The sequence below is a fragment of the Seriola dumerili genome, unplaced genomic scaffold (assembly GCF_002260705.1).
Source record: "Seriola dumerili isolate Sdu_G_001 unplaced genomic scaffold, Sdu_1.0 BDQW01000052.1, whole genome shotgun sequence".
In the NCBI taxonomy this organism is placed as follows: Eukaryota; Metazoa; Chordata; class Actinopteri; order Carangiformes; family Carangidae; genus Seriola; species Seriola dumerili.
The window spans coordinates 18509109-18533306 of record NW_019174307.1 but is presented as its reverse complement, the minus strand read 5'-3'; the positions used below and the strand labels follow the sequence as shown (position 1 = coordinate 18533306).

Genomic DNA, 24198 nt, shown 5'->3' with positions numbered 1-24198 from the left:
GTTTAAAAAAGTGTTAGTTTGTATTTGTTGTTTGTTGTGACGTCTGTCGGTTTTATAATAATAAAAATATTCAAAACCTAAACATCTCAGTCACTGCAATATGACGTTGCCCCCCTAGATGGCAGCATTGTATTGCCCACTGTTGATTAAGGTCAAAACAGAACTAGTGTTAAAACTATATGATAAATTGCATTTGAATTTTACATTTATTTTATTTTCACACCATAGTAACCAGTGATGTCACAAGAATGTGAAATAAGACCATGCAAACAAATTTTGTCTAATCTTCTCGGTGGCAGCTAATTATTTTTGACTTTTTGATTATTTTTTGATTTTTAAGTTTGGCCACTACATTCATCTGACAGACAGTTGCTTTACAGATTAAGATTTTACAAACAAAACATATGAAGAATGTTAAATATATGACACACTGTAAAAATAAAAAATACTCAAAAAAGTACACATGTGTAAGAGCTTAAACAATTTTATTATTAGTCACTTATACAATCAGCAACTGTTTTGTTATTTTTTTTGTTGCTGGGGATTTTTTTTTTTTACTATTTTCTTATGTTTAACAAAACAATCAGTAAATGCATTGATGAAAATAATCAGTAGTTGCTGCCCTATTGTATATAAAATAGTTAAAAAATCTCAACCAACTACAAGAGTTACGTGGTGCTTAAACGTTAATGCATGAGAAATAATAATCTAACTGCATATTACATGAAATATATAGTAAATCGTTTGATATACTAACGCGGCTTTAGACTCACTTGTGACTTTTTCTGCATTGACTGGCTACTTTAAATATGTTTCCCGGCTAATACTGACATACATAGCATTTTGAATACATAACTTTCACTTGTAATGGAGTATTCTTTTACAGTGTGATACTGGTATTTTTCACTTAACAAAGAATCTGAATATTTGCACTGCACCTGGACTTTTCTTTTTCGTACCAGTAATTTAAAAAAAGCACAGCTCGGCCCTTTAATGACGCACTGTTTACGCACTTCCCGGAAGTGCAGTGGGGACACAGGCCCCATCGATTCAACACAACTGCACACATAAGCACTTACTAATAATAAAGCTCTGTTTGTATGTCATTTTCATGGAGTCCTAACGCTAACACATATGGAGTGTCAAGAGGAAAAGCCAATCATCTATACTATGGAAAACAAGCCGATTGTGACATGTGAGTGTTTATGAAAAGGAGACGTTCAGTCTTATTTTTTCTGGTCTTGACAGTTAGCCTGCTAGCCATAGTCATTAGCTTGTTTTAGCTAAGCTAGCAGGTACACTAAATTAACCAGCTTGGACACGCTACTGTGTGTGTGTTTGTGTGTGTGTGTTTGTGTGTGTAGCGATGGGTAGCTTAATTTCTACTTGTCAAGGCTGTAATATTTTCATGCTTATAAACTGTACCACTGTGTGTGCTAATTGTTTAATTGGAAAGCGGTGTCGCTGTCAGCTAGCTAGTGGCTACAGTGATTAACAGGCCGAGCTAACGATATAACGTCACGGCTAGTTGCTGCAGTTTTGGGAAGGATTTCACCTTGTTCCCCACTGGACAGCCACCGTTTCCCCTGTTAGCAGCACAGACGGTAGTCGATGCATGATGTTTGGCCGGTGGGGTCGGGTTGCCATTCATAAATCCCTTGGAGTCTTGTGGAAGCTTCTTGGTGGGGTTATTTTAAGAGCCGACGGTGGTAGTGGGTGCCAGCTTCACCTCACACCGCAGGCTGCTCCATTTTTAGGACAGAGTGGTCTTAAGGTGTTCCAGCACAGGAGTAGACCTTGGCACTGGGAAGTCGCAATATGAAAGGAAAGTATAGGTATGACAATTCACCAGTGTTGGTAGATTGGAAATCTTAAGTCACAGGTTGCCCAGAGTGGGATCTAGCGAACACCTGTGTTTCCTGAGGGGTTAGCAGGTGTCCTAGCTCAGGTGTGTGCCACTGAAATCATCATTGTTACATTTATGACCTTTGCATTGATGATTAGATACAAAAATAAACAAGTCAGTCATAAATTATTTCAAGAAAGACCTGCAGGTTGTGTGACAAAAATTACGACTGTTAGGTAAAACTCAGAGTCTGTATCCATTAGAACTGCAAAGATTGCTCCATGAATTGATTAGTTGATCGGCAGTAAAACAGTCAGCTTCTATATTGGTAATTGATTAATGCATTTAGTCATTTTTCAAGCAAAATATAATGCTGCACATTCTCTGGTTCCAGTTTTTCAAATGGCAGGATTTGCTGCTTTCCTCTGCTTTACACAGTAAACTGAAAAACCTTTAGACTTTTGGAGAGACAAAACTAGATATTTGAAAACATCACATTGGGCTTTACAATTTTTTTTAATGACAGTTTTTACTATGATTTTAATTTTTTTGAGAAAAAAGGATTAGACAAATTATTGGCATATTATTTAATGTTGATAATAATCCTTAGCTGCAGCCTTAGTAACCATGATACAATGATGTAGAATTTCAGTCCATTTCTCCAAAATCTCTATTCTTTGATCTGAGCAAAGATAGCAAGTGGACAAGTAACTTGCTAACTTAATTTGGTCAAGGATGGTAAAAATATTTATATTATTAGTACTATACTGTGGAGGGAATCTTTTTTGGAATTTGAATGATAATCCATTATCAAATCCTATAATTACAGTAGAGACACAAACTGAGATAGAAAAGGGCACTTGCAAGGCTCAAGAATTTATCATGAAATTGGCGGTTTACCTTCGACACAGTTTATTATTAGGTTCACTGTGTAAGCCACCAGTTGCCTAAAGTTAGACGCAGAAAACAGCAGAGTTATTTGAGGAGGGGTTACAGATGTTAGGCGCCTCGCTTGGCTACGAATGACCTCACTTTCTACTTTCTGTCTATGCTTGTGATGATTGTGCTGTGAGATCATTGATTTAAATTACCTACAAGGCTGTATGTGTCACTCAGATGAAGTGTTGTTTTATCCAAAAAGAAAAAAAAAGTCACTCATTTATAAATTTTAATGAGTGTGTAACCCTCTGCTGCTCCTGCAGCGATGTACTTTTACTATTTATTATTTGACCCTGTGTGTATGATTGGCTCACACAGTCATAGGGTTTTTACTGGTGTTTGTTTCACAGGGCTGCATTGACAGCAGCTTCAGATAACCTCTGTGAACATTCAAAGTTCAGTTTTGCTTGGAGTTTACTGGAGCTTTAAGACCCAGAAAAGGTTGATGCCATTAACTAAAGCACACAGATGCTTTAACTAAATGAAACAAGGCATATGTTGCAGTAGTTAGGTCATATGCCACGCAGCAAAACTCCACACCGAGTGATCTTTTATATCTGTCCAGGTGTTACACAGTGGGCAGCAAGACTAATTGATTTACAGTGCAGTCAGATTGTCAGCAAAGGGAAGTGTGTCGGCCCAGCTCCAGCACACTGGATTTAAACAGAACTGACTGTGACTTTTAGGTGCTGACTTTCTTCTTGCTGAATGTTTGAAGGTATTAACATCTGTACCGGGTGAACAGTGTAAGACCAGTGTTCGTGTTTATCCTTGGGGGGTAGTTATAAAAAGGGCTTTTTGCATGGTTCATTGAATGGGTGGCCTAGTTCCAGTGCAGCTTGAATAAGTACCTCAGTCATGAAAGGCATTGTTTATCAAAGTGCACACAGCTACCATGAGTGACAGTTTGAATGTTTCTGACATGAGGCACCCGCTGTGGGATTGTAGCAGTCATCACTGGTCCACGGGTTTAGCGATGATTTGGAGGATAGATCAACCCCCAAAAGTGGATATGTACAGCAAAGGAGACTGTGTGCTGACTGTCTCTCATTCTCTAAACATGAACTGTGCAGGAACATGATGTGAGGGTTTTTGAAAGCAGGCTTTTCCTAGTCAGAAATTAGAGTTTTAGAAATGAGAAAATAATCAGTAACGTAGTTAAGATGAAAAATATAATTGTGTTGTTCTGTGTTTCAGTGGAAATGATTCTGCCAAATATGGCCTGGTGCTTTCAGCAGTTAATTAGTCTGGAGCCTGTTGTAAATGACAAAACAAGTAAATCAAAAAAAGTCACATGATGGCGTTACAGAATTGCCTACAATACAGTTCCCAACACAAACTAAAGAGACGTTTCAGTAAAGCTTAAGAGAAAAAGTATCTGGTTTTCTGAAAGAAGTGAGTGTTCATGCTGCAAACCCTGACAAATACCTCCCTCAGTGGTAAAACAAGTTTACTTTTTCAAGGTAACACATCATATACATCTGCCAGGCTGTTAAACATGTGATAGCAGAGAGTGCTACAGGACATTGACCCAGGTCTGATGGACTGTAGAGAAGAGTTTAGTAAATCAGACTGTCCTGGCAAAACCTGTCCATCTTTTACTACAGTGTCAAGAATGAAACTCACATCTCTGCCTCACCTTGTTTGCTGGGTATGTTTATCTGTGTTTTTGTGTCTGTGACAAAGAGTGTCAGGGGTCTTTTGGACTCCTGAGAGAATGATGCTAAATAGAAGCCATTTTCTGATACAGTATATTTGCACAGTAATGCCACACTGTCTCACAATTTCCTCCAGGCTAACTGCTGCTATTTATCTTACCTGTGTTGAGTTTGAAAACATCGGTATAATAGCAAAGTGCTAAAAGGTCATAAATGCTCTTTTTACTAATTTTACAGGAGAGCAAAAATGAAACTTCTGATGTTTGCATGAAATCTGGCCTCTGCCTTTTGATCTTAAATTTTGCTAGATTTTTCCAGTTTGTCATATTTTAGATTTTCAGATTTTCTTAGTAGCTTTTCACTTTGTAATCTTGCTTTTCTCTTTAGTTTTTGGGTGGTTTCTTACTATTTAAATTATTATGATTATAAATGCAAACACTTTCTAATATTCAATGTATAAACTTCCCAAAATATCTCTCATGTTCTTTTTGGTGCTAAAAGTAGTGAAATGTGGAAATGTGTTATTCTTATGAGGACATGAGAATGATAAATATTAGATTTCAATTTTCCCTGGAACTATTTGATTTCTCCATTTTTTTAAATCTAATTTTTAAAGCGTCTTTGTCCTCCCCTTTGCATCCCAGGTGCTGGAGACCAGGGCTTGTTTACGTCTCTCTACACGTCATTGGCCCAACAACTTCCCAGGGAGCCAATGGAATGGAGGAGGTGAGTACTGGCCTGCCGAACGCTTCGTGGGGAAAAAACGTGGTATTAAATATCATTGTGAAGCTCAATTGTTGTTGACACTGTGTCAGAGAAATCTATGGTGATTTTTGAGGATTAAGTTGATGGGCTACTCTTAAACTTTTGTCCACTCTCTCATTAATGTCAACGGGTACAGGTGGTCCAACGTTTAACATCATTACACTATGCATTTTTTATTTTCCTACATAACCACAAGACATTAAATGCATGAAACATTTATAGTAAAAGAGGAGCATCATTTAGGCTGCAGTGAGTGCAGGATGTACATAAATATAAAACTGTTCATTAACTGTGAGGGTTTGGAGTTTTATTAGTAGTGAGGGTGTGGGGTCTGGGTGTACAGGGTTACAAACGATGTGCCTCACTCTCTTTACTATCCTCTAAACTTTCTGATAGAGATATTTAATGATGGGTGGGAGTGCTGGTGATTTCTGATGACACTGCTGTGGATAATGTATGATTGCTTTTCTTGATGGCTGAATGGAAATAGAGCAGGATCTATTGCCTCACCTTGAATTTTATGAGCTGAAATGGGAAGTAAATTCTTGTTGGGCTTTTTAATATGATGTCTGCATTGATATTCCATTTAAGGTTATTTCTGAGTGCCAAGAAATCTGTAGGAGTCAGTGAACATGGGTTTGGATTCGTTCTGAAGGAGATCATTGACCAAGACCAAGCTGAATGTATCTGTACAGTGTTTGTCACCTGTGTTCTGAATTGTGGAGGTTTTTTTAAAGAGTGAGATTAATAATTGCGAAAAGAAAAATTTGGGTATTTTACATCAAGTTAACAGAGCAGCTTGTTTAGTTTTTTAATCAAACAAGGAATACACTTCTAAAACAGGTGGAGTTAGAAATATGGCAGAGGTTTGTCTCTTGCAATGCCTTGTCTCAAATAAAAGCCCTGTTCTCTCTTCAGTTGTTGGATTTGACAAAGAACAGTATTAGTCAAAACTATGATGATAAACTGAATTTTCCTCTAAACACTTGTACCGTAAGCTCCTGGGAAAGCTGCTGATCCAGTGACAGGTACAGGGATCCAGAGGAGTTTCACTCTATTTATGGGGTTGAATGTGGAGCTTAGATCTGTGGAGGATTCAGGCATGGGTATTCCATAGATAGGATATAGCCATATTTTGTCCTGGGGCAATAAATTGCAAACGCCAGATGATTGATCCCGTCAAACTCTGCTGTCTTCTCTGTACAGGACGTATGGCCGTGCACCAAAAATGATCCACCTTGAAGCTAATTTTGTCCAGTTTAAAGAGGAGCTGCTCCCCAAGGAGGGCAACAAGGCTCTCCTCACCTTCCCCTTCCTCCACATCTACTGGACTGACTGCTGTGTGAGTATCTTAACGGCACAGCCACACTCCCTGTGTTATTTTCTGTGTCAGTATAGCCGAACACTGTTATACTGTTACTTTAGTGATCATTTTGTATGAAGTAATGGCTTCATTTCTGGTCATAATTGTTACCTGCTAACTGATGCTAATGGTAATTCATTTGCTTGTGCTTTGAGATTTTGGGTCAAATTACTGTTTTACTGTTCATTTACTGAACACTTGTGTTGTGTTTTAGTGATGTTTACCTACAGTGAGGTATCACAGAGAGAAATTGAGTCAACTTAAAGCCGGGTTCTTAATGTTGCTGTTATTTGGAGGGTTGAAGAAATGTTCTGTGTAGGAAGCTGGAGGAACAGAATGTTTGTTTACTCCACATATTTGCAGGATAAGTAAATACATCTTCTTGTCTACACTCTAAGAATAGATTAGCACCTGTAGTTATCTTATCAAGGCAGAAATAGGTCACAGACATCTCTGCATGCAAGCTATGGAAACTCAATGTGAGATGCATAAGATGTGCAAGTTCACTAAGTTAATAATGTTATGATAATAATGATAACATTAAATGTGAAGGTTGACTCTGAAAATAGCAGTTTAAAATATACCAAAGTTAAAAGATTGGCTTTATGTGGATGGAAGGAGAAAATAATCAGTTTACAAATGTATCTGCATTATTGTGCACATGATCTTACTTGATGCACTTTAAGGAGCCTGAAGTCACCAGGATAAAGTGAACTTGATGTCCGCTTTGTGAGAGCGCTCAGAGAAAGCAGAGGGCAGAAAAACAAGAAGGGAAGCAGGAACCCGCTGCTGCTGACTGAGCAGCTGGTTAGTTCAAGGAAGTGCTTTCATCAGCCTGTGACTCATGACATTTCCTAAGGATTGTGCCTCTAGTGTGGGAGCAGTGAGCCTTTGTGTTTATGCTGTGTGGACACAGTCACATTAACGCCTGCACAGTATTACAAATTACTACAATAGACCCGTAATAAAGTCTAACTCTGTCATACGGAGACTGTTTAGTTGTTGTTGAGACTGTGTGAGAGTGGGAGTCACACCTCCCTGACCAACAACTAGAGGACGTGTTAGCAAAGTGGTGTTTAATAACCAAGTGTTTAGATGTCATTGAATATCCAAAGGTAAATAATAGCAACAGATTCCTTAGTTTTATTTGTCACGTGTTCATTTTACCTTAAACGCCTACATTTTACACAGAACTTCAGTTTTGTTTTGGTGGATAGTTTCTGTGCTCCAGTTTACAAAACTCTTATTCTGCTGGTTTAAAGTGTAAAACACAGAGATAATATGCTTTAGATGATGTGCTTCTTTTGTGCAGAAACACAATCCAAAACCTCAAGACACAGACACACGCTTCCCCTGTATATAAGTAGTGCAGGTTTCCCTGACTGCTCCTTTCACCTGTGGGATATAAAAAGGTACAGCTTGTGCTGCTGGAAGAGCTTCAGCTTTAGCTAACAAAGCTAAATGCAGAGGTATGGCGATGTCTGTCAAGAACAGCCTGTGTGCACCCACACAGTATTAACAGTACAAGCAGACTGACCATGGTAGACAGGCGGGGCTGCTGCCTCCCCTCCCCTATGCACACACAGCATGACAGCATCACAGGTGGGCAGCGCCATAGACAAAAATCTGTGACCTGCACAGGTTATAAAACCAACTAGTCACAGTCAGTTACTTTACTGCTAAAATAATTCACATGCAGCTTCTGCACCGACCTGTTGAACTAACATAAACTGTAGCAACTAAGGAAGTGAGCATTAAATACAATACACCCATCCACAATCAGCTGACTGTGGGCAGCAGTGGCACCCTTATCGAGAACAGCCACACTGAAATTATCAGCCAGTGTAACTGAAAACAGCTGTATGTTTTCCATGGGTGTGTTCAGTCTTAAACAAACAAATGATAAGCTGTACAAAAATCACTATAAACCTTCAGTGGCACAGTTAAATAAATGCTTCAAAGAAAACACACCAAAGGTGTAAAGGGTTTTAATCAATGCAATCCATATGTGATTGCATGTGCTGTGTCATTCAACCGATCATAATCCAAAATCCTACAGACTGAGACTACAAGCTCACTTCATGAGCATTGCGTAAAACCAGGACTTCACTTCCTCTCCCTGCCAGTGGACACTTACATAATAACTGGCCCATCAAGTTGTATCCCATCTCTAATCAGTTCCAGCAGATTTACAACAAACACTTTACTCTAGCAGCAGCAGCTTTACACCAGTTCTCACAGTAAATCCCAGTCACAGCATTCAGTATCCTGTAGGTTTTACTTATCATAAAACATAAACTCGCTGGTCAGCATTCTTTTTGTAGTTTCTCTCCACTGATGTGGAAACATCTCGATTGGGTACAACATGCAGGACACTTAAAGAACAAAAATCTCTTCCTTTTCCTTCATTATTCAATCGTAATTTGATAAATAAAAATCTCAAATGATAATACTTATCTAGTAATACTTCCCTTTAACACTGTGATGGTATTGGCAGTATCAGTTGTATTTAATGTCACATGACTGAACTTATTTCTTAGTACACTGTTATTTTTGTTGAGACACCTGTTCATTTACATTTTTTTAATGGAAAATGAAAGTGTGTCTGAATAATAACTGGATGGTGTTTTGTTCCAGGATACAGAAGTGTATAAGAGCATGGTAAAGGAGGACATGATGCGCTGGCAGAACAGCTTGCGCACCCACGGCTCAGCTGACTGGGTCATCATCGTTGTGGAGACCAACGACACTAAGAAGAAGAACAAGACCAACATCCTGCCTCGGTCGTCCATCGTGGACAAGATCCGTAGTGATTTTTGCAACAAACAGAACGACAGGTGAGGAGACTCCTTCACTTAGACAAATTGATTTAGTTGAAACTGGCAGAAGAGAACAAGAGTGACTTCCCAACTTCCTGCTTTTACCACAGTAACAGCAGAAGGTGGTTGTTTTGTTCCTATACGGAGTGATGTGAAATGTGGTCATATGTAGATGTCACAGCAGACAACATAATAAAAACTTGTTGAGTGTAAGACACTGTGTCGATGAAACTTTTCCTGAGTAAACGAAAGTTATTATCCTGCAGGTGTGTGGTGCTGTCGGATCCTCTGAAGGACTCGTCTCGGTCTCAGGAATCCTGGAATTCCTTATTACTCAAGCTGCGAACTCTCCTCCTCATGTCCTTCACCAAGAACCTGGGCCGCTTTGAAGATGACATGCGTACACTCCGAGAGAAACGCACCCAGCCGGGCTGGAGCTTCTGTGAATACTTCATGGTCCAGGTATGCAGAAAAAAAATGAGCAGGAGGATTTTGATCTTGTAATTGGTTTGTGTGCAGCGAAATAGAAGTAGAGGGAGTGTTATGACTGAAACTGACTCACAGGGCAAGAAAACCTATTTCTGCTCACTGCATCTGATTCTCTAAATGCAGATGATTTTACATTAATTCCTGAATTCTCAGTTGAGAAGAGATTAATCTCTCTGATGTTTAAATTTCAAAGTGCAGTTGTATCTCACATGTGTGTATGTGTGTGTGATTGTGCAGGAGGAACTGGCCTTTGTTTTTGAGATGCTGCAGCAGTTTGAGGATGCCTTGGTCCAGTATGATGAACTAGATGCTCTTTTTACCCAGTATGTCCTTAACTTTGGAGCTGGAGGTACGTAACCACGACCCAGTGCTATGGTTGGTCTCAATACAGCAGTCCTCAAGTAAAAGGTCCGTTCTCGTCTTGGATTCGGTCTGACTACTCTGTTTCTCTCCGCAGATACAGCTAACTGGCTCGGCTCATTCTGCGCCCCGGTGCGCAGCTGGAGCGGTCTGCTGCTTCGTCGGCCCATTGACATGGAGAAGAGAGATGGGATCCAGCGAGGAGAGGCCAGCCTGTTGGATCTGAGGAGCTACCTCTTCTCCCGCCAGTGCACCTTACTCATCTTCCTACAGAGGCCATGGGAGGTTACCCAGAGAGCCCTGGAACTGCTGCACAACTGTGTCCAGGAGCTACGCCTGCTTGAGGTAAACCCACTCTTACAGGGCCATTTTTTTTGTGTGTTTATTTGTAGGGCAACATGTACTTTATTCAGGTTGAATACCAAAATGTAAGCTCTTCAAACTCTGGCTCTAATGATGTAACCTTACGAGTAGAAAAGTAGCCAAATCGTGAAAGTGAAAATGGGTAATTTTTTAATTGAAATATGGACTGCTCCACATCCTAAATCAAATGTGGTTCACAGAAATTACATAAGATCATCTTTTTGGAAACATGAATTAAGTGAAGTGTTGCAATTCTATGTGTGCAAACTAGTCAGAAAGTGAGCAGAGAAGTTGAAACAGTTTTTGCAGAAATTGCTGAAACATGCAGCTTCTGAGTCCAAGTGGTAATTCCTCAAATGCACACTTGACCATATGAAGTGGTATTTGAGTTCATCTGTAAGGGGATGTGGGCATATGTCAGAAACAGAAACAGGTGGGACCCACTGATCCAGGAAATGTCAGGGGTAACCCTAATAATTAGGAATCATCATTATCCATACTTACATGGACGGACATCAAATCGAAAACCTAAATGGACTGAACTGAATGTGTTGCTCATCATTACATTGTATGTTGTTGCTCTTGGTCTCGAGCAGGTGTCGGTGCTGGAGGGGGCGCTGGACTGTTGGGTGTTCCTCAGCTGCTTGGAGGTTTTGCACAGAATCGAGGGCTGCTGCGATCAGGCCCAATTAGCTGCAAACTGCTCCCACACTGTGGGGCTGTGGGCTTACGCCACTGACAAGGTAACAGAAACGTTTGATAATGTAGCTTTGGCTTTGATCACATGTAACTTCTCGTGTGTGTCATGATGCCTTCAGTGGAGCACGGGTTAATGCGAAACATGTTTGTCTCCATAAAGCTGTTAAGACTATTCATAAGGCATCACTTGTGTATTATTTTCTGCTTTGCATGCATCTGTCTTTGTTTAGTCAGTTTATATAAAAGAATTAATGTTACTTGTCAGTATTTTTTTCCACCAAAACCATTTGTTCTGGAGCATGGCAAAGTGGTTGGAGTAGATTTCTGACTCTGACATTTAATAGGATGAAATAATTTGTTTTTTTCTTTTACTCATTCATTTAAATAGTGAGCAGTAAATATCTGGTGCAAATAGTTTTCTCCGAATAATGTGTTTTTTCCTGTCTGCCTTCTCCAGCTGAAGTCCCTGGGGGAACTCTGTGGCCTGGTGTCAGAGAAGGGACCCACATCTGAGGACCTGAACAGGACTGTAGATCTGCTGGCTGGACTGGGAGATGAGAGGCCTGAGACTGGTGAGTTTTCAGACTCTCCTGTTACATGGAAGTGTTTACATGGTGTGATTTTGTGCTGTTGGGTGGTGATAAGTGGGTTGGGTGGTGGCATAATTGCAACTACTCCCAAGTCCCAACCCTTCCCCACTGATGACACGGACACGTGGGTTGTGATTCAGGGCCCTGCCAACATCAGGTGTCTTTGAGCCGTGTGTGGTCGTCTGTTGCCTGTAGCCTGTGGCTTTACTCGGCCCTGATCGGCCCACATGAGCTGATTCAGGGACGACTGGAATTTCAACCTCATTAATCTTTGATTTCACCCATTAAGTGCATATTCTCCTTAGATTTACTTTGACTGACAATCTTATCTCATCTTTATCTGACACGAATTTGTTCTACAATCCCAAAAGGTTTTTTATTAAGATGCAAATTGTTGTATTTTTCCTGTGGTCTTTCTGTTTTGTATGTGTCTCTGCAGTGTTTATTGGATAACAAATACATATGATAACAAATACATATAACTTCCCTCTTATTTTCTTACCTCCGCTCTGTATGTTGTCTAATGCAGGTGCAGAATGTATATTCATGTTGACTGTCAGCTTCAGTTCAGATGCAGCTTTTAACAGCAGACACAAGGCGCAACTTCAGTGTGTTGTGTCAGGGCCTTTAGGATTTGAATCGCTTCTTCACTGAAACAAGTGTGAGCTTGTTCTGCCAAGCATTGTTGATTAAGGTGTAATAAAGAAGCCTGACTCCTATTTGAAAGGAAATAATTAACTGTGTTCCTCTGTCTTCCTCCACAGTCAACAGTTTGCAGAGCCCTTACAAAAAGCTGAAAGAAGCGTTGTCGTCTGTAGAAGCTTTTGAAAGACACTATCTTGTAAGTCAACGCCTTGCCACAGTTTATTTCAGTAGGAGGCAAAGCAGGAAGTTAACACACATTCTCTGAATTCCTGTAACAGTTTTTTTTTTTTTTTTTTTTTTTTTTTTTTTTTTTCATCAATATTTTTCTGTGACATAATCTCCTGGAAACTTCTGATTATGTTTCTCCCTTCTCTCTCACCCTCTGCCTCCTCCACCACCACCACCACCGTGTTGGGCACTTGTTGCATCAGGAACTCTCTCACGCTGCTATGGAGATGTACAGGGCCATCGGCCGGCTGAGGTCTGCCCGACTGGTGGGAAAAAGCCTGGCTGAGTTCTACATGTAAGGAGGATTAAAGGCGCTGGTTCAGTTAGGGTATATGCAGGTGTAAAAAGTTGTCTTGAAAACATTGCGCACCCACATGCATGTTTTCAGTTACTCCTGCTGAATAAACCCCCTTCTCCAGAACTCTTATCAATCACTGCTTGTAAACCCACACACAGTCCTAATGAGAGGTCTAATGAGGCAGAAATAATGAAAGCACTAAGTGGTATTGGGGGTGGGGTGGTGGGGGGTGGTGGTGGTGTAATAAACATGAAGCCATGACAGTGCGTTTCTTCTAAGTCTGATTCTAAAAGCAGTGACAGAACAGTCACCAGCCAGTGTTTAGACATACTGGCAAAAACAAGGAATTGAACTGTTCCTCTGCTTTTTGATGATTTTTGATGAGAGATAATATCATCTTCTTTAAATACAGATCATAGCATCACCTGACGCCAAACACCAGCCAGTAGCAGACAGCTCATTATCCTGCTTTCACAACTAGATGTCAGGTCTCACGTGTATTTTGGTCTGCAAACAACACCTTTACTGAAGTGGGGAAAAAAAAAACTGTTTAAGATTCATTGAGGCTGAGTCACAGCACTTCATAGACATGGTAGGGGTGAGCAATATAGGCAACACTAATTTCACATATCTATCATATGACACTACCTGCAATCTCTGTATGTTGTCTGCGTTTGCTTTGGTCTTTTGAATTGATTTTACTTCTAAATGGCTTTTAAAAAAGATGTGTGATGTTCTTTTCTGCAGATTTAAAAAGATAAGTTGATGACTTTCTGTGCGTGCGTGTGTGTGTTCATTTATTTATTAGGAGGAAGGGGGACCCTGAGCGGGCAGAGACTTTCTTGCAGGAAGCTCTGAAGTCGTACGTGTCAGAGGGATGGAGCCTCCCTGTCACTCACACCAGGAAACAGATTGCCGAGTGTCAGAAACTGCTGGGCAGAACTGAAGAGTATCCTTCACAGCACTGGTGTCACATAGTTCACCTGCAGCTACTTAAGGGCCAGATATGTTCCAGTGGTGCAGAGAATCATTTACAAGAGGAAATAACCATCATTCATTTGGTTTTATACCAGAAAGATATTTGGGTGGTTAAGGTGCACACAGATTCTTGCACAAAGATTCAGATATAAATCCGATTGCACACCCTCAACATTAATAACTTTTTTTTTGTTGCTGAAGTAGAATAGAAATCATCCCCTACATTTGAGTGATTCAAATCATTTAATTTTATAATAGTTTGTGGCACATGAAGTTATGGATTGTATAAACTTTTCAATGCACTTACACTAGAAAAGAAATACGGTAATAAAAAATATTGCCATTGAGCTTTGAGTTAGTCCAGTTGTATCATGGCATATTTTTTAATCAGGGTTATGTTGCTGGCCCGTTAGTGATACTTTATGTTACAGAATACAGAAGATCCGATGTTCACCTGACAATGGTGGAGACTGATGCTTGGTTCTTGCACCAGTGCACCGTAGCGTTTTGTTTCCTTTACAACCCACCACAGCTACCTGCAGACCAGTGCCTTGTTGGCTGGTGACGTGAATCTGACCACAGAGGAGAGGAAGCACTTTTGTCAGGAAATTCTGACCTTCGCCGGAAAGTCTGAAGATAAGTGTAAGTCATCAGGTTCATCACTTGTACATGTTTACCTTTACAAAGAAAGGACCACCATATGTGTTCTGTATCATCAGTCGGTGATGTTCAGTGCTTTGTAGGGGTCATTTAGTTGTTGTCTGTGATCGCTAATTCATTGTGTAAGGTATAGCTTTCATTAACTCTCACTGGTCAACCTAAACAAAACAATCTGCAAACACATTTAAAAGTGGGTGATGATTTAACAACCTATTTTTTTTACTTAAATGTCATTTTCTTCCTCTGCAGCCCACAAAGTGACTCTCAGCATGGGCGTTTTTGCTCAGCTCACACGACTACAGTTCCACCCAGCGACGGCCTCTGTGCACTCTGGAGCCGTCCTGCAGGTGGAGCTCACTCTGAGATGTTTTATGCCGGTGTCCGTGCACATACAGCAAGTAGCTGCTAGCATTCACTTTGACGTGGATCACGGAGGGACTCATGGAAGGTCTAAGGGGGCTCAGAGACAAACAAACCCAGGGACAGTAGAGTTTAACCATGGAAACTCGTCAGCGGGGCCCCCCTCCTCCTCGGCCGCGCGTCCTCCTTTAGAACTGGATGAGATTCAGGACAGGAGTCCTTCAGACAATTCGCTCAACTCTACAGGAGTGGTGTGTAAAAACACTCACCTGCTCATGCGTTGTCATGACAGCAACTCACCGCCAGACACGCCCAACTGTGTCAGTCCTCCTGCTGTTGCCATGAAGGAGGGAGCACGGATGCTGAAAGTGCAGGATGTAAAATTAGAGCCCGGGAATAACAGCATTACCTTCACAGCACCAGTAAGAGACACTGCCTTACATGAAAAGATAAAAATATGACCTTTAAAATTTTGTTTGGTGTGTTTTTTTATTTATTCTTTCTTCATATAACTTCCCTCTTATTTTCTTACCTCCCCTCTGTAGAGTGGGCAGCCAGGTACTTACACGTTGCGTCAGCTGTGTGCCACGGTGGGTCAGGTGCAGTTCGTACTGCCTCATATCTACCCATCGGTCCAGTATGAAGTGTATTCTCAGGAGCCCCAGCTCACTGTGGAGCCTCTCTCAGGTCTGTATTTGTTATATGACGACATTGTGTTATTGCTCACAATTTTTTGTTTTGTTTCTTTAGGCAATTACACTTTTCCAAGTATTGTTTTTATCACTCACAGCTTTTCACAGAATTCCCTTATTGAACAAACTAAAAATGCAGCTGGCAAAACAAAATACGATACACAAGCCCTCAGGCCTCTTTGACTCACCATGTCGAGGGGTGTTAATGATTTTCTATCTGCATTTTTGATTTAGTTTTTTTGAATGAGGAGCAAATTAACATTTAAGTACAGTTCCTACTTCTTCACCATGCATTAAGTTTAGTGTTGGAGGAAGCTCAAGTTCAGTATTTTCCAACTATTTAGCAACAGAATTTAGTTTAAAAATAATGATAAAAGCAATTTTTTTGTTTAAATGACAAACTGTGATTAGTTGTGCTTCTGCCTGTTACTGATCATAATGAATGTTAAGTTTCATCTTAGTCACAGCTTGCATCAAAAAACGTTTCTACTGCTCTGATTCCCACCATGTTTGTGAATGTACTGTATATAGAAACAACTTTGTAGTCGTGCTTGTGTGCGTGTTGTGCGTGTTGTGCGTGTGCGCTTTGCTCACTGTGGTTGTTTTTCTGTTTTTCAGAGCCTCTGTTAGCCGGTCTGCCTCAGATAGTGAAGTTCACTCTGTTGACGGGTCACTACACTGTGAAGAAAGGAGACGCTCTGCAGCTCAGCAACACAGACACCATGCCCATCCTGCCCTCCGCCAGCTGCACCGCCCGCATCAGCAACCCCGCTGCTGGTCGGTTCACATTTCAAAGCCTTTATCTGAATCCGCCACTTACATTAATTTAAAGAGATTATCTTTGTACACTCACTTAATTATTGTAGTTTTGGTTTTAGCTGATCTTTGGATTTAATTATTGTTTTGGAGTAGTGATCTTTCCTGGCAATCCATCTCATTGCTGCTAGTCCTTGTTGTGCACATGATTACAAGATAAAAAACACGTTTGAGGTCTGGTTATGCATCTACATGGTTAAGAAGTCAGGTTTCCTCAGCATAAATCTACCTTTGTTAACTGTTTTTTTCAACATACAGCAATGTTTCTTGTGTACATAATGTTTCTAAAACTAAGTTACTGCAGAAAGATGACCACAACCAGCGATTGTCTGGCCTATAAACACACTAACTGACACATATGCAGCTTTAAAGTTCTCGTCTCTTCCGTCTCCGTCTCCTTCCTGTGTTCAGAGTTGGTGGGTGAAAGCGTCCTCTCCATTCAGTCGTCTGAGAAGGTGACCAGCATCAGCCTGCCCCCGACCCCTCCCTACCACACGCTGGAGTTCCAGCTGGAGGTTTTGTGCATCATCCCGTCCGGGTCCGAGCGGCCCGCCAATGAGAGGCTGACCAATGGCGAGGTCCGCCATCGACCTCGCAGCTACAGTCATCCCGACACGCCCATGACCGCCATCGACCAGAGGGTGAGGCCCACTCACAGAAATGCAGAGTCGTAGAGTGTATGTGGGGGAGAGAGTGATGGAAGTCTTTCACATTTCTAGTTTGAAAATTAATCGTTTCAGTGATTCAGTGAAAAACAAAGAGGTGATAGTTGTAGGTTTTTAAACGTGAAGATTAAAGTAAATAGAATATTTTTGGGTTTGGGACATTTGATTAAGTCAGTTTTAGCTCTAGTGTATTATGACAGGCATTTTTTCAATTTTAAGACCAAGTGATTCATTGATTAATTAAGAAAATGATCAGCAGATTAATCAGTAAGCTTTGTTTTGAACCATGATAAGTTAAGAGATTTGAAAGTAAAGTCTGGCTGTGTCTGTCCACAGATGTCTATCGACTGTCCGTGGTCGATCTACTCCACGTTGCTAGCTCTCACCTTCTACATCCCCTTCAAGACCAAACACTCGCTGCTTTCTGCTGGTAACAGGTGAGCCTCCAGTCTCTCAGAAAGCCCTGTAGGCGTGTGTTTTCTTTTTTTTCACCATGTACATTCACCAGCCTACTCATATACACGTCCGATCTGTGACCTTTGATCTGACCCAACAGGAAGTACATCCAGGTGTGCGTGCAGAATGTGTCAGACGTGAACTTCACGCTGGCTGAAGTGAAGCTGACAGAGAAGCAGCATGCAGCTCTGGAGCTTCAGTCCCTTAACACTAAAGCACAGCAGGTGAGCAGAAAACAACTAAACAGATGTTAGTGACAAGAGGAAAGGTCAGTACAAAGCTTCTAGCATTTGGAAAAAATGCTTTAGTGTTTGTAAAATATATGGATTTTATAATATCTGATGGTAATTATGGGGAAATACTGGAAATAAAGATGGGTTATAATCTCATGTTCACACTAATGAGGATAAATATAAAAAATACATCTTTTACTACATCTCTCTTTCCTAAGTTTCAGCCCCTGAGCTTGAAGATGAAACTCTCAATTTACCCGCTATCTGTGATCCAGACCAGAACCCCACACCCAATTTATGGTCATGAACTCTGGGTAGTGACAGAAATAACGATTATGTTTACAAGCAGCCAAAATGAGTTTCCTCAGCAGGGCTGAGCAGGATGGGGAGGGTGAGGAGCTCAGATATCCGGAGAAAGGGAGGGTTTTAAGTGGCCGAATGAGATGGTTCAGGCATCTGATCTGAGGGCCTGCAGGATGCCTCTTTGAGGAATTGACAGAACAGAGGGTTTAATGTGCAGATGCCAAGCAGAGTATACGGACATGTCAATCAAAACCATCTTTCGACACACTCTTTACCAGGTGATGGCCGTTAATACAGGAGGAACAGCTGTTGGAGCCCTGTTTGTCACACAAATAATATTTTTAAATTCATCCACATTGGTGTGGACACTTCCTGACGGTCAACATACATCTCTCTGGTGTTGATTTCATTTTAAAGAATGTCCAAATTACCTCAAATATTAATTCATGTTCATATCTGGTTTGTGTGTGTGTGTGTTTTTGTGTGTAGCTTTTGTGCAGTAAGCACAGCGTGTTCTGCTTGTGGGAGGTGAGGTGGAAGGATGACCTGCCTTCCTGTCTCCAGTGTATTTTCTCTGCCAACTTCTCTCCACTCAACCAAGACGTCTCTGCCTTCAAACCCTTCCACTACCAGTTCCAGCTCGAGAGAGTCACTGTGAGTCCGCTGAAAGATTTACTTTAGCTCAGACTGTGTCGTCAGCAGCTCAGATCTGTAGATCTTTTTCGCAACATGTGGACAGGGAAACCGAACATGTACAGAATTCCAGCCACAATCAGAGATTTTCCCACCTTAAATAACCTCTGTTTGATACTGTCAGACATTGTACAGCGTGAGAGCTGAGATCCTGCCTCCTGCTGGTGAACAACACTGTCGCTCTGGTTTCCTCTGTGGACTGGAGGTGTGTATAACGCGACTGACTGAGCCTGCAGAGGGAGAGATGGCGGAGGAGAGCAAGACTGACACTGATGGTCTCAAAACCACCAAACTCATGTATGAAGGTATGTCTGGAGAATCACTTACCATCTGGGATTTCTGAAATAATCAGTATTTGCAACTCTAATGATTATAGTAAAATATTAAACTAACTCTTCTTCTAAAAATGAATCGTCCAGAATAAGCCAACAACATACTTGTTTAACATATACCAATGAGTCAAAAATGAATCAGTCAATTAACATCAAATAATCAGCAACTATTTGAATAAATAATGACCTGTTTACCTGTCTACCTGTTACCAAATTGTGCATGTATGTGTGTGTCCACAGTGGCTGACAGCAGCAGTAACTGGGCGGTGTGTGGGAAGAGTTCAGGGATGGTGTCGATGCCCATGACGGCCAACGCCACCCACAAGGTGCAGATCGAGGTGATGCCTCTGTTCGCAGGACACCTGCCCTTCCCCAAAATCAAAGTGCTGAAGTACCTGCCTCACACTGCAGCAGTGGCCATTCAGCCAGACCCTGGTAAGAAGAAGTGAATTCCATAGTGAAAGAAGGGAGACTTGAATCTTTCCAATTTGCTGTCATCCCACATGTTACATAGCAGAAAAAGCAGCGAAAACAACTTAAATGGCAAACAGCAGGTACGACACTGATACTCTGGCAGCTGCCAGTCCAACAGCAGCAGGTGGTGTTGCACCAGCTGTGAGAAGTAGCTGTGCTACTTATTGAGGAGGAGTTGTACTAAGACGCCCCAACAACTTCTAAACAAACTTTAAATGGAGTGGAAAATCACACCGGTGTCTCAGAAAGCAGCACCGGGTCTGTGGTTTTACAAAGCAACTACTACACAAACCCTCTGCAACAACAGACATATTTGATGTTTTGGGTTTTAACAGATTGTAACATTTTAATTAAAATTTTTAGTTTCCTCTTTCAAGTAGATCTGGTTGGATTAGTCTGTTTACAAGCTGTCTGACCGCTTGTTTTCTTTGACCTGTTCATTACTGCTTCGCCAAAATTTAATTATTCCAGAAAGGAATGACCTGAAATGTAAAAACAACAACAATAAAAAACCACCAGGATTTTCAGAGAGTAATTTGTTTGTTTGTTTGTTGCCATCCTCAGACAGCTGCGTGGAGAACGACAGTCTGTCCCTGCTGGACAAGACGCTGGACGACCAGGCCGACACGGCGAGCATCCGCAGCCGGGGCAGCATCCACTCCGTGGGCAGTGGCGACCAGCAACAGAAGGGCGTGGCTATGCCTCGTCTGGAACCCTTCAGCCCGGGACAGGTGTTCAACCACAGCCTCGCACGGCAGGTCCTGGTGCTGCCCGCCACTGACGACCACATCATGGAGGTGAACGCTACATGACCCTGGTGGCGAGACCTCCTGTCCTCTTCTTATTGGACTGAACCCAGGCCCTGGATGGACTCCGCTGAGCTTTTGCTCTGGGGCAGATTGGGTCCATGAGTCCATGTCGAAGACCGCCGCAGGTTGCCGGTATGGACTCCCCCCCCTAACCCCCCCAAGCATGAAACGTTCACATCACTGGAGACATTATGGACTACACACAGTGAAGAGCCAATGACATCTGCTGATAAATTGAAATAATAAATTCTTTGCCATACTTTGTACATAGCTCATTGGATGGATTTATAGTTATAAATATATAAATATATATATGGACTGATCAATCAGATCGGCGCCTGTTGTGCTCCTTTGAACTGAAGAATAACACTCCTGATTGTCCCATGATGCACCAAAGCCCTAGATGTGTGTACGCCTCGATCAGCTACTCAAGTACTGTAACTTTGACTGAGTGTTCCCAGCTGTAAGTGCTGTTCCTGGGCCTCTCGAGCAGTCATCACTTTTATATTTGAGACTTTCTTTTCAAGTTGCTTTAAATAAGCTGCTGTTCTCATCGAGAATATGATAGAAACCAGGCAGGGTCACAGATCATGGACGCGTCTTTGGAGACATATCCATAGTGCTCACAGCCGATACAGAAAACATTCGCACTGCTGTAAAATGAGGTACAATATTCATTCTGGGGTCAGACTACATAATATCAGCCTGTGTTGCTTGACATTGACCCACAGGAGCCCAGAGCGCTCTTCTCCACACATGATGAAAACATGTTGAAGTAAAAGAGGAGGTGGAACAGTGAAGTTGGCGACTCACTGATCAACTGTACGTCACTCAAGTTGTATAAATCCAGTGTGTCTGTGCCAAGTAATAGCATGAATTTATGAGACTGTAATCTCCTAATCTGACACAGTGGGAGGAAAAATATTGTGCAATCAGATCCCAGTAGACTGTGTCCTCTTTCTCCAGACAAGTAAGCAGCTATCATTTCTGGTTGCCATCTTTGTTTGGGTCACATAAACAGAAACGCACAACGAAATATAAAATTAGACTTTTCTTTACACTAGGGGTGAAATTTTCGCAATGAGCAAGATAGAAGAGAAAGGCAGACTGTCACTAGTGACAGTCGAGGGTAATGTTTTGCATTTTTTGGTCCCGAAATGATCACAAGTCCAGCATTTAGACTGTTTGTGAAGTTGTACTTTCTTAACCACAATTTCAAAGCAGTTACAAATGGAAGTTCTGCTATATTTTAAACTAATACGTCTGTTTTAACAGACTTTGGTGCTTGTTAGCCGATAAATCAAATACTAGATCCAAAGTTGACTTATCTTGCTCGTGGATGAATAGAGCCTCAGTCAATGATAAAGGCATTTTAGAATTTTTTTTTTCTTGACAAAAGGACTGAAATAAAATCATTTGTTTTAAGATAAATTCTGGAAAAAAAAAGACATTCACAAACTGCTTCCTGTTGGGAAGTTTTGTTTTGATAAAGGATTGAAACATCTAAAAATTATGCTCCAACTCCGAAATAGAGTTTACGTAAAAATTAATTTGAGATAACTTCATAAAAATGTGCAAGATTATATCGTACACTGTATTCTAAATAGCAGTTTAATTGCCGGTTTACAGCAAAGAGAATCTTTTTTTTTTTCTTTTCTGGCAGGACTGAAGAATCTTTGATTATGGATATATCTTCCAAGAACACAGTGAGATTTATTTAATAACTTTATTTCTATTTATCTTTAATAAAAGCAGCAACTTGTTTTCCGAGTCAAATGCAAACATCAGCACAGAACTCTCAAATGTGAAAGCAGTGATGACAGGAGAGGCTCAGGCTGAATCTAGCGGTGTGTCGTGTGTATCTGTTCAGCTGTAGTTCTGTGTATGTGTGAGGGTCCATGTGAACGTGTCTGTGCGAGTGTGTGTGATCAGGTGAGACTTTTAAATAAGGATCAGCCAGTGCACATTATTGTCTATCTATTGTCTTACCTAGCAGTGGATTGTTCATATACAGTGTGCGTGTATTTATTCTGTGTGTGTGTGTGGGGTGTGTGTGTCGGTCGCCAAATCTGTGTCTGAGCTATGCACACACACCGTTAGGTGTTGAATAGATGAGTGAAATAAGTCGTTATTGGATTTATTCGTTCGTTTATTTGAAAGGATGAATGTCAGCTACTTCTGCCCTCCCCTCCTCCCCCTCCTCCCCCTCCCCCTCGGCGCACACACACAGTGTAACTACAGCCTCCTGCTCTTGTTTGACCACTGTACATACTGATCTGTAAATAATGATTCAAATCAAAATCATCTTTGATTGCCAACTATATTAAAAAAAATCATTGGGACTGACTCGATGAATGGTGTTTATAACAGCATGTTACTGTAACGTCAGTCACGTTAGCTATAACAAGTGTTAAACATCTCACTCCAGTAGAGCATCAGTGTGGTCCAGCAGATGCTGGATGACGAGGCCTGGCTCACAGTCTGTGTTCCAGTTCATCCCAAAGGTGTTGGACTAGGTTCCTCCACGCTACACTGGATTGTCATGATAAAACAGGAAAGGTAAGATAGATAAGTTTTTGTTTATATACAATAGGGCTGAACGATATGCAAAGAAAATCAAATTGGGATTATTTTGGCTGATATTTCAATTTCCATACGAGTCAGGATTTCAGCTGGAATGGTCATTTTTGCGTTTGATTTCCATGAAAAAAAATATAAAAATGATGATGTGATTTTTGCTGCAACTTGTACAAAACAAGGATGTTCCTTTTATGTCTAGAGCATTGGTTTGTAGGCTCAGGCATCTCTAGCACAATGCTTCACTTACAGTATGTTGGTATGGTATTTTATCAAACATATTTCAGCTCCTGCAATTTGGATATTGCAATTATGATAATATTTCGATTAATTGTTCAGCCCTAATATACGACACAGAAAATGAAGTATGATGTCTGTAGACTGAGCAGAACCAGAGCCAAATGTCTCAGGAAGTGAAGTGGAAAGATCAGTTAAAATAAACATAAAAGTGTTCAGAAAAACTTAAAACTTGGGAAGTTCTGGTGCAATGTCTAGTTGTGTGTCGGTGTTTATCATGATTAGTAAACGGACAGAAACAATCATCACACTGAGCTCTACTGACTGGTCTGAGTCACAATCTACAGTTTACCACCCCCCAGGAGGGTCCCACTCCCAAGATAAGTCTGAAAGGTCACAAGATGTTTAAAATGATAAATGATATGTCTTTTTGTAATGTTTTTTTTTTTTTTTTACTTGTTGCCACTTCAGGCCAATAATTGTTCACATTGAAACAGTCTAGGAAGGAAAAGTCTCTCCTTGTTTGAGCTGTTCCTATAAGAACTCATAACCTCTCTAAGCCCATAAACTGTGATAGGGAATCACAAACATTCATTTGTTTTAGGGGGTCACAAGCTCAAGATGTTGAGGACCACTGCTTTATTTAAATGACATGACAAGTAATAACATTCATGTAAAACACAGTAGTCTCTTGAGTGCTGCAAGTTTGAAGGACTAAAACAGGAAGTACCTCCAATGGACACTAGATGGTGCAACAAACTGACTGCAGGAGCACATAAAGACCTCTGGACCTCCTCGGTGTTGACCCATGTTTCCATCACACTGCAAACTAAACAGCTTCAGCTGAAATA

General features: G+C 41.0%; 1 protein-coding gene across 1 annotated transcript; it reads left to right on the top strand.

Moving 5' to 3' along the window:
- Window positions 1–1050: 1050 nt before the first annotated feature.
- Window positions 1051–22881, top strand: trappc10 (trafficking protein particle complex 10). The gene is made up of 23 exons (XM_022740394.1): window positions 1051–1195; window positions 5088–5169; window positions 6415–6550; window positions 9209–9408; window positions 9657–9852; window positions 10117–10228; window positions 10337–10584; window positions 11199–11345; window positions 11759–11873; window positions 12656–12732; window positions 12968–13059; window positions 13871–14011; window positions 14573–14682; window positions 14950–15482; window positions 15606–15747; window positions 16371–16529; window positions 16980–17209; window positions 17570–17670; window positions 17790–17913; window positions 18715–18879; window positions 19043–19223; window positions 19491–19685; window positions 20289–22881. The coding sequence occupies exons 1-23, from the start codon at window positions 1135–1137 to the stop codon at window positions 20534–20536; spliced, it is 3795 nt and encodes a 1264-aa protein (XP_022596115.1). The 5' UTR covers window positions 1051–1134; the 3' UTR covers window positions 20537–22881.
- The last annotated feature ends 1317 nt before the right edge of the window (window positions 22882–24198 follow it).

What these genes read in the sequence shown, in the direction of transcription:
- trappc10 (XM_022740394.1), top strand. Translation starts at nt 1,135, where the DNA reads ATGGAGTGTCAAGAGGAAAAGCCAATCATCTATACTATGGAAAACAAG. An exon ending in GGGCTTACGCCACTGACAAG is followed by an intron (nt 11,346 to 11,758) that starts GTAACAGAAACG and finishes TGCCTTCTCCAG; the next exon opens with CTGAAGTCCCTGGGGGAACT. An exon ending in CACCAAACTCATGTATGAAG is followed by an intron (nt 19,224 to 19,490) that starts GTATGTCTGGAG and finishes GTGTGTCCACAG; the next exon opens with TGGCTGACAGCAGCAGTAAC.